Genomic DNA, 13,673 nt, shown 5'->3' with positions numbered 1-13,673 from the left:
CTATTCAGAGGGGGATGCATATGTGCACAGGGAATATCTATGCGTATTACTAGTAGATTTGTGTTTGCCGGCAGAATATGCACCTGTGTATTTGCAGGCTGATGAGCTGTTACACAGACACATCAACTCAAAAGAAACGCTACTGAAGTTTGCACACCTGCTTTCCAAACCTCACAACATAATCTGGAAGTGACCTGATTTTCACACGAACTGCATCGCTTTGTCGAATCCGTGTCTTAGTCCAGACTAAGTGGTACCCTAAAAAGCATGCACACGTCCTCCCACTGGTGGTCGTGTGAATCACCTCCTCTTCCTCCCAAGGAAGCACGCTAGGTACCATGATATTTTTTGTTTCTCACCTTACAAAAGCATGGTCTTCATGCTGAGCTACAGAACAACATGATTAAATGATATGTCACCGAAAGAAAGGCTACGTCCATTTTCTACCACAGTAATATTTTCTAAAACCACAGGTTTTTGATCATTTCAGAGAGCACTGGGTTTTTCCTGGTGAGTAAAGATGAGCTTACTGAATTTAGAACATAGTTTCTCTCAGTCTGAGCTGCAGATTCCCAAGCTGCATAGTTGTGGTCGGATAACGCCTCCACGGGACGTTTGGAGTTTCCTGAGTATGGAGGGAAAAAAGAATGAATCTGACTCCAGTGTTTAACTCATTTGCAGGACTCAGATTTCCTGTACTGGAAACATAAAGTGTTTGCAATGAGCGCGTAAGAGCTTCCAAGATGTATAGCTCCGTGAGTGCTAAAGATAGGGAGCCCCATTCTTCTCTCTGGCTTAAACTGCCAAAGCTCTGTGGATTTCAGCTGTATTATTACCAATTCAAATGTGTTCCAAGTCAGAGGAAAGTCAAGAACAATGTGTATTTATGAAAAAAGGCCAATTCTTGTTTGGCTGAAGTTCATAACCCAAAAAGAACCCAATAATTCCACTATTCTCCAGCTTAAAAGTTGGCTACTTCTTTCACTTATATGCATCTGTTCTGTGGTGCAGGGCATTAGTCTCATGGAGGTGGGTATATTTACTGAATTATTATAGTATATTACATTGCAATTTTCAAAGACAGAGGACTGTTTTAATCTGAGATGAAGTTACAGCATGAAAAAAAAAAATCAAGTCAATCTAGAAACTAAAGGAGCCCTTGAAAAGGGAAGTAAAATACCACGGCAAGGTCTACTTGAGGTGACAGCTAGAGAATAAACACGATTGTGTGTGCTGAAAGATTTTCTAGGCTAACTTAGTGGTTGAGAAAGGTGCTGAGCTAAGATTTTTGGGAAGAAATGAACACAGCACTGACCCAATTCCCCTCAATTAATCAACAGTAAGGTCCCGTTCACTTCTAGAGAGTAGAGTTATGCTAAGTTAAGCACTTCTGAAAACCTCCAAAGCAATTTTTGTGCATAAATTTGGCAGGTGTGATACAAGCACTGCCGATGCAAACCCCCTTTCATACTGACCTACATGTCTCTAGGAGCAATGCACTCAAGAGCGAAAGGACACCTGGATTTTAATATCCCCAAGATTACTTCATGTTCTTTCAAGAATGGCTCCAACTAATGCATTCTATGTTGGCTTGTGAACGTGCATCTAAAAGCAGGAACAGAATCATAAACTCATTTCACAATGGTGATGATATAGCTCTCAGAAAGAAGCATGAAATTTTCCAGGCTAGATGAGACTATGAAGTCTTTCCATTAATGTCATGTATCTTTGCTATCACCCCAATCCATCACTGTTTTCTCAAAGCTGCTCACTGCTTTAATCTTGATTGTCTAGGAAGCTCATTAGACACAGTCATCTGCTACTGCAGATTTTCTGAAATTTAAAGTTAGCACTTTGCTATAGCACATCTGTGATTTGAATCCTGAATTTAGACAATGTTTCATATGGAAAAAAAAAAAAAAAAAAAAAAAAAACCCAAAAAAACCCAAAAAAAGCCCCACACAACAACAAAACTTGCAGGGTTTGAAAGGCAAATCTTTTTAAGGAATTTTGTGATGAAATCTAATACAAACAAAAATTTCAGCATCTGTTCAATGCTTTTACTTTATCACTCATTATCCTGTAAGGAATGGAAAAATATCCTATATTTACAAAACGTGCAGTCAAGCGTCAGCTCCAGCTGGGAAACTATGATTGCCCATTACAAGAGTGAAAGATAGTTTATGCAAAACAATAACACAGACAATCAGGTGAGAGAGGATGAGGAGGGCAAGGCTTTGATAAGTAGCACTATATGAAACTTGAGGCTTGTGGTCATTGCTTTTGCAGGACTCCTTTGGCATGGTTGACTAAGCAAAAGAAATCAGAGGAGAGAGGCACTGCCACCTGTAATTTCCAAATCTAAACCAATCCACCTTTTACTCTCTCCAAGCTATAATTTTTCCCTGTCATTTAATTCAAGGCTGTAATCAATTCAGATCAGTATTGGTCAGTCAGTACATATCGTGCATAAACCCAGGGAGAAATAGTTCACATTTTAGGAAGATAAGAGGAGTATTCACTGCAGAGTGTTCCGCACACACACGCTCAGTTGTGCCAAACGTCTCTGACAAGTGGTGGAGCAGCAGCCCACGCCTGGCTGGGCAATTCGTTCCGAAACAACGTGGAAGGTGGCCAGCATCAGCACAGCCCAGTTCACAGCTTCTCCTACATTTCTGAGCACACTGGGCTTCCAGAGTCACCAGCTCCTGCTCTAGCAGCAAAAGAACAAAATCCTGTATAGAGCCAATACCAATATTTGACTTGAGAAAACAGTTTGCTGGGGGAAGGATCAAGAATGGGATTAAAACGAAGCCCCACAATTTCAATGTTCAACTCTAAAAAATCCTAGCATCCTGTTTTGGTATCAAAAGGCAAGTTAAGTCTGTCAATAAGGCTGTTATCCATTAATATTGTCCAAAAATGCAAACGCCCAGCATCCCGAAGTTTTGCTAGCTAAAATTTGCAGACAAATTAAGAAACCACTTGTGGGGTTCAGTGTATCGGATATTCAGTGCATAGTCCATTTTTCTTATTTTGTAAGAAAAGCATTTTTATTACACATTTTTATTACTTTTTAAACTTCAAAACACAGAGAAAATTTTCCATGAAAAAAATTTCCATTAAAAACCTAGATTAAAAAAAATTAGGAAGAAGGGCTTTCACTGGAGACTCTTTCTGTTCTCTGCAGTTTCCATTTTAAGGAATGGCCCATTAGAGTATTGGTATATGACAGAGGAAAAAAAGAAGTAATTTTTTAAAAAAGACAGAAAATGAAGCTGAAAAATGAACAGGCAGAATGGACTTACTTGGTCAGCTGACTCAGAGCAGTTCCTGAAACGTACGCAAAAGCCTTGAAGATAAATAAGATTCTTCTGTGGGATTAACCTTTTCCTTGGTGAAAACCTGTCTAACTACAGAGCAACTGTGTCTCTGCTCCTCTTCAGAATCTCTTATGCTTGGCTCTGTTCTGTGGAAAACAGCTCCCTTTAATGTTTCACCTAGATGGTGGTTACTCTCTGTATTTATGCTACTGCATGATGGAAAGATGAGGAAATTATCACACAAGAAGCAAAATCACATTCTGTAATTCCCTTGTCAAGCAAAACACATCAGAGCCTGTTGGCACGGTCCCTTTTCAGGACCAGCATCTCCAGCGTACCCTCTGCATGGAAATTACTGCAGCAGAGTAGTCAAGAAATGTTCCTTGGACTTAGACAACTGCCAATGCTAATTAAATACTTCTTCTATGTTCACATTTCTCACACAGGTGCTGAGGATGTCTAAATGCATATACATACAAAAGGAAAATGCACAGAAGACACGTATCATCAAATGCATTTCTTAATCCTTCTGAATGCCCTGGAACATCAGCAGGATTGAAAACATCTCCTTAGTGAATGTGTTTGTTTCAACACTCTTGATGGGCTGCTAGGCATAAAGAAGCTGTTACATACTCTCTGCAAGTACCCATCTTTGCTTGAACTTCTACTTTTTTCCACCTTACAGGACACTAGAAATGGAAATAAAAGATGGTAGAGAGGACCCCAAAATGTCTGTGAAGACATAAACTGATTGTAAAGTCCACCAACTTCAGGCTGACACAAGTTTGGACCCTTAAATTTATTTACACAACAGACTTCTATTGATTCTTCAGGTAGTTTAGACTCCTCAGCATCATTAAAAGCTTACATGGAAAACAGATTAAAAAGTGTCCTCATGAATATGTAATTCTGCGTGAAGGACTATTGCAAATCCCAAGAATAGATGTGGGTACAGATTTTATTAGAACACTGATATGTTTTTCATGTGTACTAGCTTCGTTGCCTACTTGTCTAAGCCAACTCCCATATTACTAAAATTCTCCGTATTAATTTTCCATGTTCTGTCTATAATGTTTTTCTAGAAAACACAGGAAAGGAGATGATGGAAAAACCCAAACTGATATATAAACCATGCACATAAGCATTGTCTTTTCTGTGTCATGTTTATGTAGTCCCTAGCACAAAGGGACAAATCAATAATTCCTGTGAGGTTATCCAGTGGCATATTAGTTGTGCCGTTTTGCTGGTTTTAGTTGGAAAACAAAATCAAAAAGCCACCTGGACCCTCTGAGCCTGGACAAGCAGGCGCTACATACACACAAACAAACATGCACATCTGAGCTATTTCCAAAGGTGAGTGGGAAGCACATAGTAAAATAAGCCAGGCCAGCTGAGAAACCATCACTCAGCAACTCCACAGCATTAATTCTTCCCCAAAAATGAAATGGTTAATAAGCACTTTTGAAAATGACAGACAACTTAAATGAACTTCATTGGACATGGGACAGTAGTCAAAACTTCTGCTTCGGGTACTTGTGTGAGGGAAATGCTGATGAACCAAGGTGACAACACACATGGCTACAAGAGCCTCACGCAGACCTCACCCGGGTGGGAGGCTCTGAGGGTCCTTGTCCCAAGTGGGCAGCCATCCACGGGCCCATTAGACCTCATCTCCCAGCTGCCACCGCTATCACTTCAGATATAAATCTGCTGTTCCTCTCCCTCAGGCAAAATCTCTCCTGACTACTTTACTGAACAGCATCCAAGAGGGGGGAAAACAAACAAAAAAAAAAAACCACAACAAAAACAACAAAAACAAAAAAGAGAGAGATTCAAATCTGTTTAACGATGTTATTTTCCCTGCTTAGGGTTATGGGGTATAGTAGCCTTGACAGAACAAGTTTTCCAACAGTGATGGGACTTAGAGCATTGATCCACCAGATTTTAACCTTCTTCCAGAGGCAGCACTCTGAAACAAAATCAGCCAAAGAGGTGTCCAAATGCTATAAAAACGAGGGAGGTGGCTGTATTAAGCATTGATAAAATGTGTAAATTTCACTCAAGTACCCGTGAGATACTTCTGCTAGCCAACACGGATGGGGGTTCAGTTCTGCTTGTTGTTTTTCAAAGAAGATTCCTGGATTTCTGAGAGAAAAATTATATTGTGCTAAAACTGAAAAAGAACAACTCTTTCCGAGCAAGATTTCTCTCCAGGAAAACATCACAGATTATACTAAGACTTCTGCATACTTTCTTTCACTACTGGAGAATGCCAGCATATAACAAAAGATGGCAAATGCCACTTTCATCTTTATTTAAAAGCGTCCATGACTGGACTGAGATTTTTGACACTTGCTGAACACAGGTTACAGGCTTTTCCTGGGCATCTACACATGGCAGTTTCTCTGCTTTACAATACAGAACACAAGGTGTAGGACACCAACTGTTGTTTTTTTTAAGGTATGGCATGTAAACAGTTTAGGGAGTTTCGTCACACACTTTTATTTCATTTGATAGACACATTCCCTAGTAATTAATGCAATTCTTGAAACAAAACTGCTCTGGATAAGTTTCCAGAAGTAGAAGCTATGTTCTTCTACCTCTTTCTTCAAACCTCTTCTGAGCCCCCACTGTTAATTCAGACACTGGCAGGTAATGTTGTCTTTCAGTCCTGTTATGCAACTTGGCTTCCACCACGTGCAAGAACTAACATGTTTCTCCAGACAGATTTTCTTTCCCAGGCTCCTGCCTTCTCAGCAATGTGAGGTACTTTATGTAGAGTCGTCTCAATTTCCTTTGAATTCCCGTTTTTTTTAAATACTTTGATTTTTTTCAGAGATAGGAAAAGTCGGTTGTGTATTTATCTTGAACTATCAAACGCACTAAAAAGAACCTGTCTGGAATTCCAGGCACCGTGGCTAAATAATAAAAATACAGTCAGCCTTATGCAAACAAACCTGTACACACCAGGCGCCTCAAAATCATGCAGGGTAAAAAAAATACTCCCGCCACATATCCCCTAGAAAACAAACCTCAGTGGCTGGTACAGCCCTTCCCACTCCGAAAGCATCAGATTTTGCTTTTAGCACTCAAAAAACTGGACGATCCAAAACACCGCAGTTTAAGTCACCTCCTGTTTTGGTATTTTCATGCATGCAAGTGCTGAAATTGTTCATTGTTCTGAATCATGAGAATACCCAATATACATTTATATTTCAATCCTAGCTTTAAATCTCTAATTTTAAATCTACAACTTTACCAATTTATGTAGTTAGAGACTCACTCCTCCCTAGAAACGCTTATTTGAGATCAACCAGTAGGACAAAACGTATCTCCTGCCTTTGGTTTCTTTTTCACAGCTTGACTAATGCGTCAAATTGCATATATTTTAACATGGAGATGCAGTGTATCTGAGAAATAAACCAGCACAGTCCTTAGTAGGTGTTCACATTCTTCAGCTTACCATCTTTTACCCATTTGAAGCAAATATTTTTTTATCGCCACATGTCAATAAAAACTAAGAGCCAATAAAAACAGCACAGCTTGCATTGTGGGGCACTATTAAACAGAAATACACAGATCACATCCCGTTACTTTAAGGCACAGTGAGAGTAATTCAGTAAAAGGCAAAAGAACCTCATTTTACCATCAAGGATTTTCTTTTTCTTAAAGATTTTACTATGATATTGCTGAAAGACAAAGGTTTAAATCATCTGCATTCCTTTAAATGTTTTTACTGTATGAGATTCCAGACTGGATTCATTTTTGCAGAGTCTAAATCAGGCAATATTAAGGGCTTTTTGTGATACTAGGACATTTTGAAAGGACAAAGCAACAGCTATTTTTGCTGGCTGACACAGTCTAGAGCCCAAAGACACATGATTATGCCTTCAGAAAGGCAACAGCTGGAGCACGTGATGGTCATTTACCATAACCCCTGTCTCCCTGTCAGCCCCTTTGCTTGGGGACAAAGGACAAATCCAGAACTGCAGTTATCTGAGCTCACTGCGCTTGCTATGAGATGTGCAGCATGGCCCCCGCAGCCTCTCCGAACAACAGACGCCGGTCACCTCCAGACAACCTCCAGCAACTATTCTTTCAGCAACCTGCTACATTTCCATTTACATTCTCAAAAATAAAAATGCAAGAGAGGCCAGACTGAGGCAGATCAAACAGACTTTCCTTATGTTCAGTCAATCACTCCTTCAGACAAGCCCACCAGGCACATCAGAAAAGAATAACCATTCCGAGGCAAAAGAACCAAATGAAGACAACTCTGAAGCAAAGAAAAGGCTGCTCTTTCACACTGCAGGCAGCATAAAGGCATCTCCAACCACTCTACCACTCCAGAGCTCTCCATCTTACAAACCTCTTCAGAGAGAGGGGCAGAGAGAGAGTATCAGAGCAGAACCCATCGTATGAGACACAGCTCTCAAGAACTCAGGCAAATCATAAGGCAAACAAGGTGCTGGAGCCAAAGGACGAAAGAAATATTAGAATAAGCAATCCACAATCTTAAGAAAAACAGGAGCAAAACAAACTCCTAGAAATTTAACTGAAGGCCTCAAATCCTGTAATAGAAAGGTTGCTCTTACCTTTGCCATCTGCGCCTGCACGCCATTTGCTTTGAGAGATGCTACCGCTTTCTGTGCTGCTGCCGGACTGTCAAAATCTACAAAACCGTAACCTGAAACATAAACAGATAAACAGACATTTTCATTACTATCAATGTGTATGTGCCCAGATAAGGATTTTATTTTCATAAAGAACGAAACCCTTTCCATTCTCTCACATTGTCTCATTGTTTTCCAGTAGCAATGCCATCACCACCAGCCACCATACCTCTGTTTCTCACACCTTTCGTCCTGAACCTAGTGAGGTTTAAGGAAATGCCATGATCTGAAGCTTCAAAATGCAGGAAGATTTGCAGCAGAGGGGGAGAGAAGACAACACTTTTGCCAGTTCCAACAGACAAAAGGTCCCTGGCAGCAGGAGGACACATTCTCCTGGAGCTCTGGTGCTCTGGAGTCCTGTCCCATCTCTTCCATAAGCGGAGGCAGAAGTATGGCCCTCCCTGGGATACAAAGCTACAGCTTGCAAGTGCTGGTTTCATGAGAAAAACAACACCCTTTCCCTCAAACCCACATGAGGATGAGGTTTCAGAAGAGGAGAGTAGTGGGTCTCTGCAGCAGGCTGGGGCCATCTGTGTAGGGGCAGGGAGCAACAGGCTTTCAGCAGGTGGGAGCAATTAAGGGAGAAATTGCAACCTGTGCTCTCCAAGTGACTGCCAGAGAGCTCGAGAAGATGGTAAGATAACACAGTCACAGCCTGGTTAAACCACATCCCTTTCATCTCAGGGTCCTCTCTGCTGGAACAAGGGCCAGGTGCCTTCCAGGAACTGCTTCAGGGTATCATCTGAACAGCAGCTTAGTGAGGTTAGATCTCAGGGATTGGCAAGGGATAATTATCTGCTTTTAAGTGGCCTTCCTACTCCCGGTATTTGCATTAGTTTAGATTATTAATCAGACAGTCACTTCCTATCTTCTCTTCTTCACTCTCCATTTTTTCTTCCTTTAACCCACATGACTGGTATGTTCAAGCAAGACAAGTGCTGTTAAACTTCTACTGGATATCAGCAACTCTGGAAGTATTTTTATTTTTCTAAAGATACAAAGGAGGGCAAAGAGGACTAGAAAGGGACTTTACAACACACTGAGCTACCTCTGATCTTCAACAGCATTCAAATGCCTTGCTCATAAAGATTTCAACAGAGCTAGAAAGATTTTAAAATCTTGCCAAGCACCTATTTAGGCAGCTGCATATATTTCACAATCTATCCAGGGAATCCTCTGAAAACCCCAGCCTGTATCTTATTAAGCAATTACAGCGCAGGTAGGCACATGCTGCTCGGACAAGTTGTGGCCAAGGGGCCATCTCTTCGGCATCTCCTCGGGAAGCCACACGGATGAAACTGAACTGCCTGAAAGCTTTAATAATATTAGCACAAGCATATTTATAGCATAGCAGCTCCTTTGCAGACATCTCCATTTACTAGGTCAATACACATCATACAGGAGGCAACCACGGACATGCTTTCCTGCCATATCCATTTTTATTTCTTTTGCCAGCCCTTTTTCCTGCTCCTGGGAGGCCTCATGGCCTTCCTCTCTGCACCAAATCTGGGTATAAGAGTGATTGCCTGTGATCCCCTTGCCCCACAAGTTATAAACACCTCTTTATTTTTATTCTGGTGTGTATGCATTACTTGATGCAGAGGTTAGTCCAATGATAAAAGAATTTCATGCACACGGCATTTTTTTCTTAGCTTAAATCGCATTCGCAAAGTTTTAAGAAAATGAAGAAGAAATCAGAAAAAAAGAAACAACCAAAATGGTTAAAAAAACTGCTAACTTCCCTAAAGAGTATGAAAAGCACTGTTTCGATAACAAAGTCAAAATCTGAACCTTTTTTTCTTATCTATTTTTGGGTTTGGGTGATTTTTTTGGTAGGGCATTACTACAAATTGAGGGAAAGCCTAGAATAACTACACTGCGACAGCAGATCTCATGAACGTGACCATGAAGAAGTGCACTGGAGTTTGGTCAACTCAGGGAGGTGAGGGGTGTTTTACCTGCTCAGATCTCCCCTTTTGATTTTCCCTTGTTATTGCTACTGAGCATTCCATTTTTAAATCAGCTTGTTTTAAATCGCAACTTGCTTTACAGTGTTATCCAAGCTCTCTCTTCACTGCAGAGCAGCAGTAAGGCTGATACTGCTTTGAACCAAAAAACATGCTACAAGAGAGCAAGAGTCCTCCCTGGATTTCTCCAGTGCCTTTGCCCTTTGGGAGAGCAGCTTCTGGGAGGAACGACGAGATACAATCAGATGCAGCTTCCATCGTGCTAGATGGGAGATGCTGACAAGAAGACAGAGCTGCCAAGTGGGGAAACCTGAAATGCCTTGGGAAGTCATGGGATGCTTTGGATCAAACACAGAGTAAATCATTATTTTTTAGGATAGCAAGGTGGTCGTCTTAGGAGATGAAGTTTCTTTTTGTTTCTCACCATGTTCATGCCCAAAAAGCAGGAAGTGAAAGTGCAAAAATTATTTTTAATAGTGGCATTTAAAACAGCTAATAGAGTTAGATTTTTTATATTTACCATCAGTGTACAGTGCAGGACTGATGTATGCAGTAACAGAAGGGAAATTATTTAATATGACTTTCTAGGTGGCACGTTAAGTATTCACATCTAAGTCAGCATTGCTAGTAAGAACAAACCAGAACATGCAAGAATATCTGGTGTAGTACTATAGAAATCAAGTATATCTAACATAGTGAATTACTGAAGATTAACATAATTCCATAATATTTAATGTCATTGATATCTTCTAAGGATTTATTCAGTGGGCACAAGTGGCTATACATCCACAGCAGAAATCCAGTGAGAGGCTTGAGACAAAAAAACCTTTCATCTTTAACTGCCCATTATGCATTCCAGTATTACTACTCCCAGCCTCACTGCAAAGCTGCTCCTTTTCTTTCCCTCAAGTTCATTTTCATTCCAAGTATCTTTTTCTGGCCTTCCCCCCTCCCGACACATCTCTCCACCACACACAGAACATCAGGACAAAATCACTACATGGCTAAAAACCCATCCAAAGAACATCAATCTGCTGCGAGGGAAGCCAAGTTCCCAGGCTGTTTCAGCATTCAAGTATCCTTACAAGAACCCTGCAATGCTATATAACAGAAAACCAGGCACGCTGCCTTTTTGTACAGTTTACGTTTTTTTCCATGCAGATGTTTATAGCATATGTTGGTGACCCACACTAACATATTTCCCTTGTTTATAATCTCACTTCATCTTTTGTGTTTCGGACATTAACAAACTAGCAGTGGCTTTTTTTGCTTGGCTTTTCTTTTTTGTTTGTTTGGTTTACATATTTTTCAGGATAGGTCAAGTTTAGTCCCCACAGAGGCTTGTCTTGGGACATCCCCCCTGCTCTCCCCATAGCACAAATGAATGCCCAAGCTCCCTGTGCCCACAGTCCTTCCCTCCCGCCCAGTCCGTGGCTGCTGTGGCTGCCCAGGGCAGGGACAGCACGGGTGGGTTTGGCTGCTCCAGCACCATCCCTGCCCAAATATTCCTTTTCCCTGGCTCCTCCTGAGAAAAGGCAGCAGGCTGGCTGGAAGCATCCCTCTGGAGGGATTCAAGACCAGGGTCTGCCAATTAGATGCTGCTGCTCTAAGAAAACGTCTACGTTTCTTTTTCCTCTCTTAAAAACAAGTGCAAGCCCCAGCAGCCCCACCCTCTGCTAGCCTCAAATTCCACAGCTTTTTTTTCCCCCCTTCTTATTTTTTGTGCGTGCACTGCCTTGTAAACATTCTGGTCAATGGATTATACTTCCACCCCCTCCCCAGCTTTTGTGCAGAACATCACGAAAAATGCACTTGGATTCTAACCCAGGACCTTCAGACTGCTCATAAGAATCCATCACTACCACAGGAAACCAAAACCAAAACTATTTCCCCTTTTTTTTTGCCACAAAGCACCCTGCCCTTTTCTTTTCAGACATCCAAACACAAACAGGGAAAGCTGCGTTATCCCCTGTTGCTTTGAGAGATGGGAATTGAATTTATCACTAATGTGAGCCCCCCAACTCAAGCACGCCCACCCTGAGGGTGATTTTGGCACTTCAATGCTACAACATTTACTCCAGGATCCTGAGTTTTTTTTGTAAAATGACCTGTTACTAGTTTGTACATGCAGACGCACACACACAAAACCCCAACACAAGACTATCTAGATTAATTTTTAAACCTTTCCTCTAAGAAATAAAACGCCCGTAATTTTGTTCTGGCCTGACACCATTAGAGCTAAATAATTAAGTTTAAGGAATAAAACCAGTGTTTTCGTACGTGTGGGGGGAAGAAAACAGCTAAGCATCAGCAAGCACAAGTTTATAGCTAGCTGCAGTAAGTGCTACCCAAATACGCTGGCAGACACTAAACATCTCAGTTTCCTATAACCTAAACGGCTGGGGGCCTCCCGATCTCAGTTTCTCAGTTCCATAATTAAGCTTGGCAGCAGGTTCAAATGAATTAAAACTGAATGTCACTATTTCCTCAACAAATCCCTCATCCTTGTTTTTTCTTACTTGTCAGGAGAAGACCAGCAGAACAGCAATTAGTGGTAAGCAGTGCAGTGAAAAAGAACCAAGTATACACTAATTAGGTCACTCGCCAAACACATTCATTTCATTGGCAGATTTAATCAATGTTTTCCTGAAATGTCTTAAATCTCCTATGCTAATTTAAAGTTTTGTTATTGTTGTTACTTTAAACACAGATGGGATGCCTGGAGATTTTCAATTGCTTTCCACAAATCCATTTCAAAATAACAACCCCTCATATAGTACATCATCAAAATTTAGGCATAGGTTTTAGGAAATGGCCTCTAATTTTATGCCAACATTTTTGTGCCTGCAAATACCTATGGGTGCAGTTTTGTGGATTTAAGTAATTGCAGGTGTGTAGAGCTCTTAGACATCAAACTCTGAATTGCCCTGACTGATCAGGTACTTAAAGGTAATGCCAAATAATTTAAGGGACTGCTTGCCACTTGTGGTTCCCTCAATTATTGCAAAGTGCTAGAGCAGGGGCACACAGTAAAGGCTTCATAGTCCGCCGCCGGGGAGTTCCACTCGCGGAGTGACAGGAGCGAGGGCCTGGCTGCCTTTTTGGAGAACTGAAGCAGCTCCTCTGTCGCTGCTGGAAGTGTCATTAGTTGCTGGAAGCGGCATTAGTTAATGGAAGTGATTGGGAAAAGAGACTTCAGGATGCTCTGGAAGCTCAGTCCCCCAGTTAGCACTGGCAGCCAGCACACCATGGCCCTTTATTGCACGGAAGACTCTCCGTCAGCAGACGTCATTGCTGACACCATCGGAAAGGGAGCTGTCACGGCTGCTGCGTTAATCTGCAGCTGCACCAGCCCAGCTCTGCCCAGTGTCCTGCCCTGACCACATGTCCCCAGGTCCTCACAGTGACTCCCTCCTTCCTGCTGGTGATGCCCCTGAACTGCCTCGCCACGGCCCCGCAACCACCCAGGGGCGGGAAGGGGCAACCACACAGCCAGACACAGCTCCTCACCCACCCCAGCTGTACTGATGACCCAGGTGAAAATATAATAGAAGAAAATAAAAAGCAAGGAGCGGGAGAAGGAGCGCCTTGGCATGCTGCTGAGCTGGAGCCCTGCAAAGGCAGCAACCTCTGTTGGGGGCTGAGATTGGAGAAGACATAATGCATGAGGGAGGACAAGCTGGGGCCCGTGAGCGCTCAGCTTCACCCTG

The 13,673-nt window shown here is 41.8% G+C and overlaps 1 protein-coding gene across 6 annotated transcripts in view; it reads right to left on the bottom strand.

Annotated features, from left to right (window-relative positions):
* The window catches only part of RBMS3 (RNA binding motif single stranded interacting protein 3), a 710,128-nt gene that overhangs the window by 255,026 nt on the left and 441,429 nt on the right, over positions 1 to 13,673 (bottom strand). For all 6 annotated transcript variants that reach the window (XM_065055125.1, XM_065055127.1, XM_065055126.1 and 3 more), the window contains one exon: positions 7,919 to 8,010. In XM_065055125.1, the coding sequence (XP_064911197.1) occupies positions 7,919 to 8,010 (92 nt within the window). The remainder of the gene's footprint in view (positions 1 to 7,918; positions 8,011 to 13,673) is intronic.

The sequence above is a fragment of the Columba livia genome, chromosome 2 (genome assembly GCF_036013475.1).
Source record: "Columba livia isolate bColLiv1 breed racing homer chromosome 2, bColLiv1.pat.W.v2, whole genome shotgun sequence".
NCBI classification, from domain to species: Eukaryota; Metazoa; Chordata; class Aves; order Columbiformes; family Columbidae; genus Columba; species Columba livia.
The sequence above is the reverse complement of the archived record's forward strand: the minus strand, read 5'-3'. Positions and strand labels throughout refer to the sequence as shown.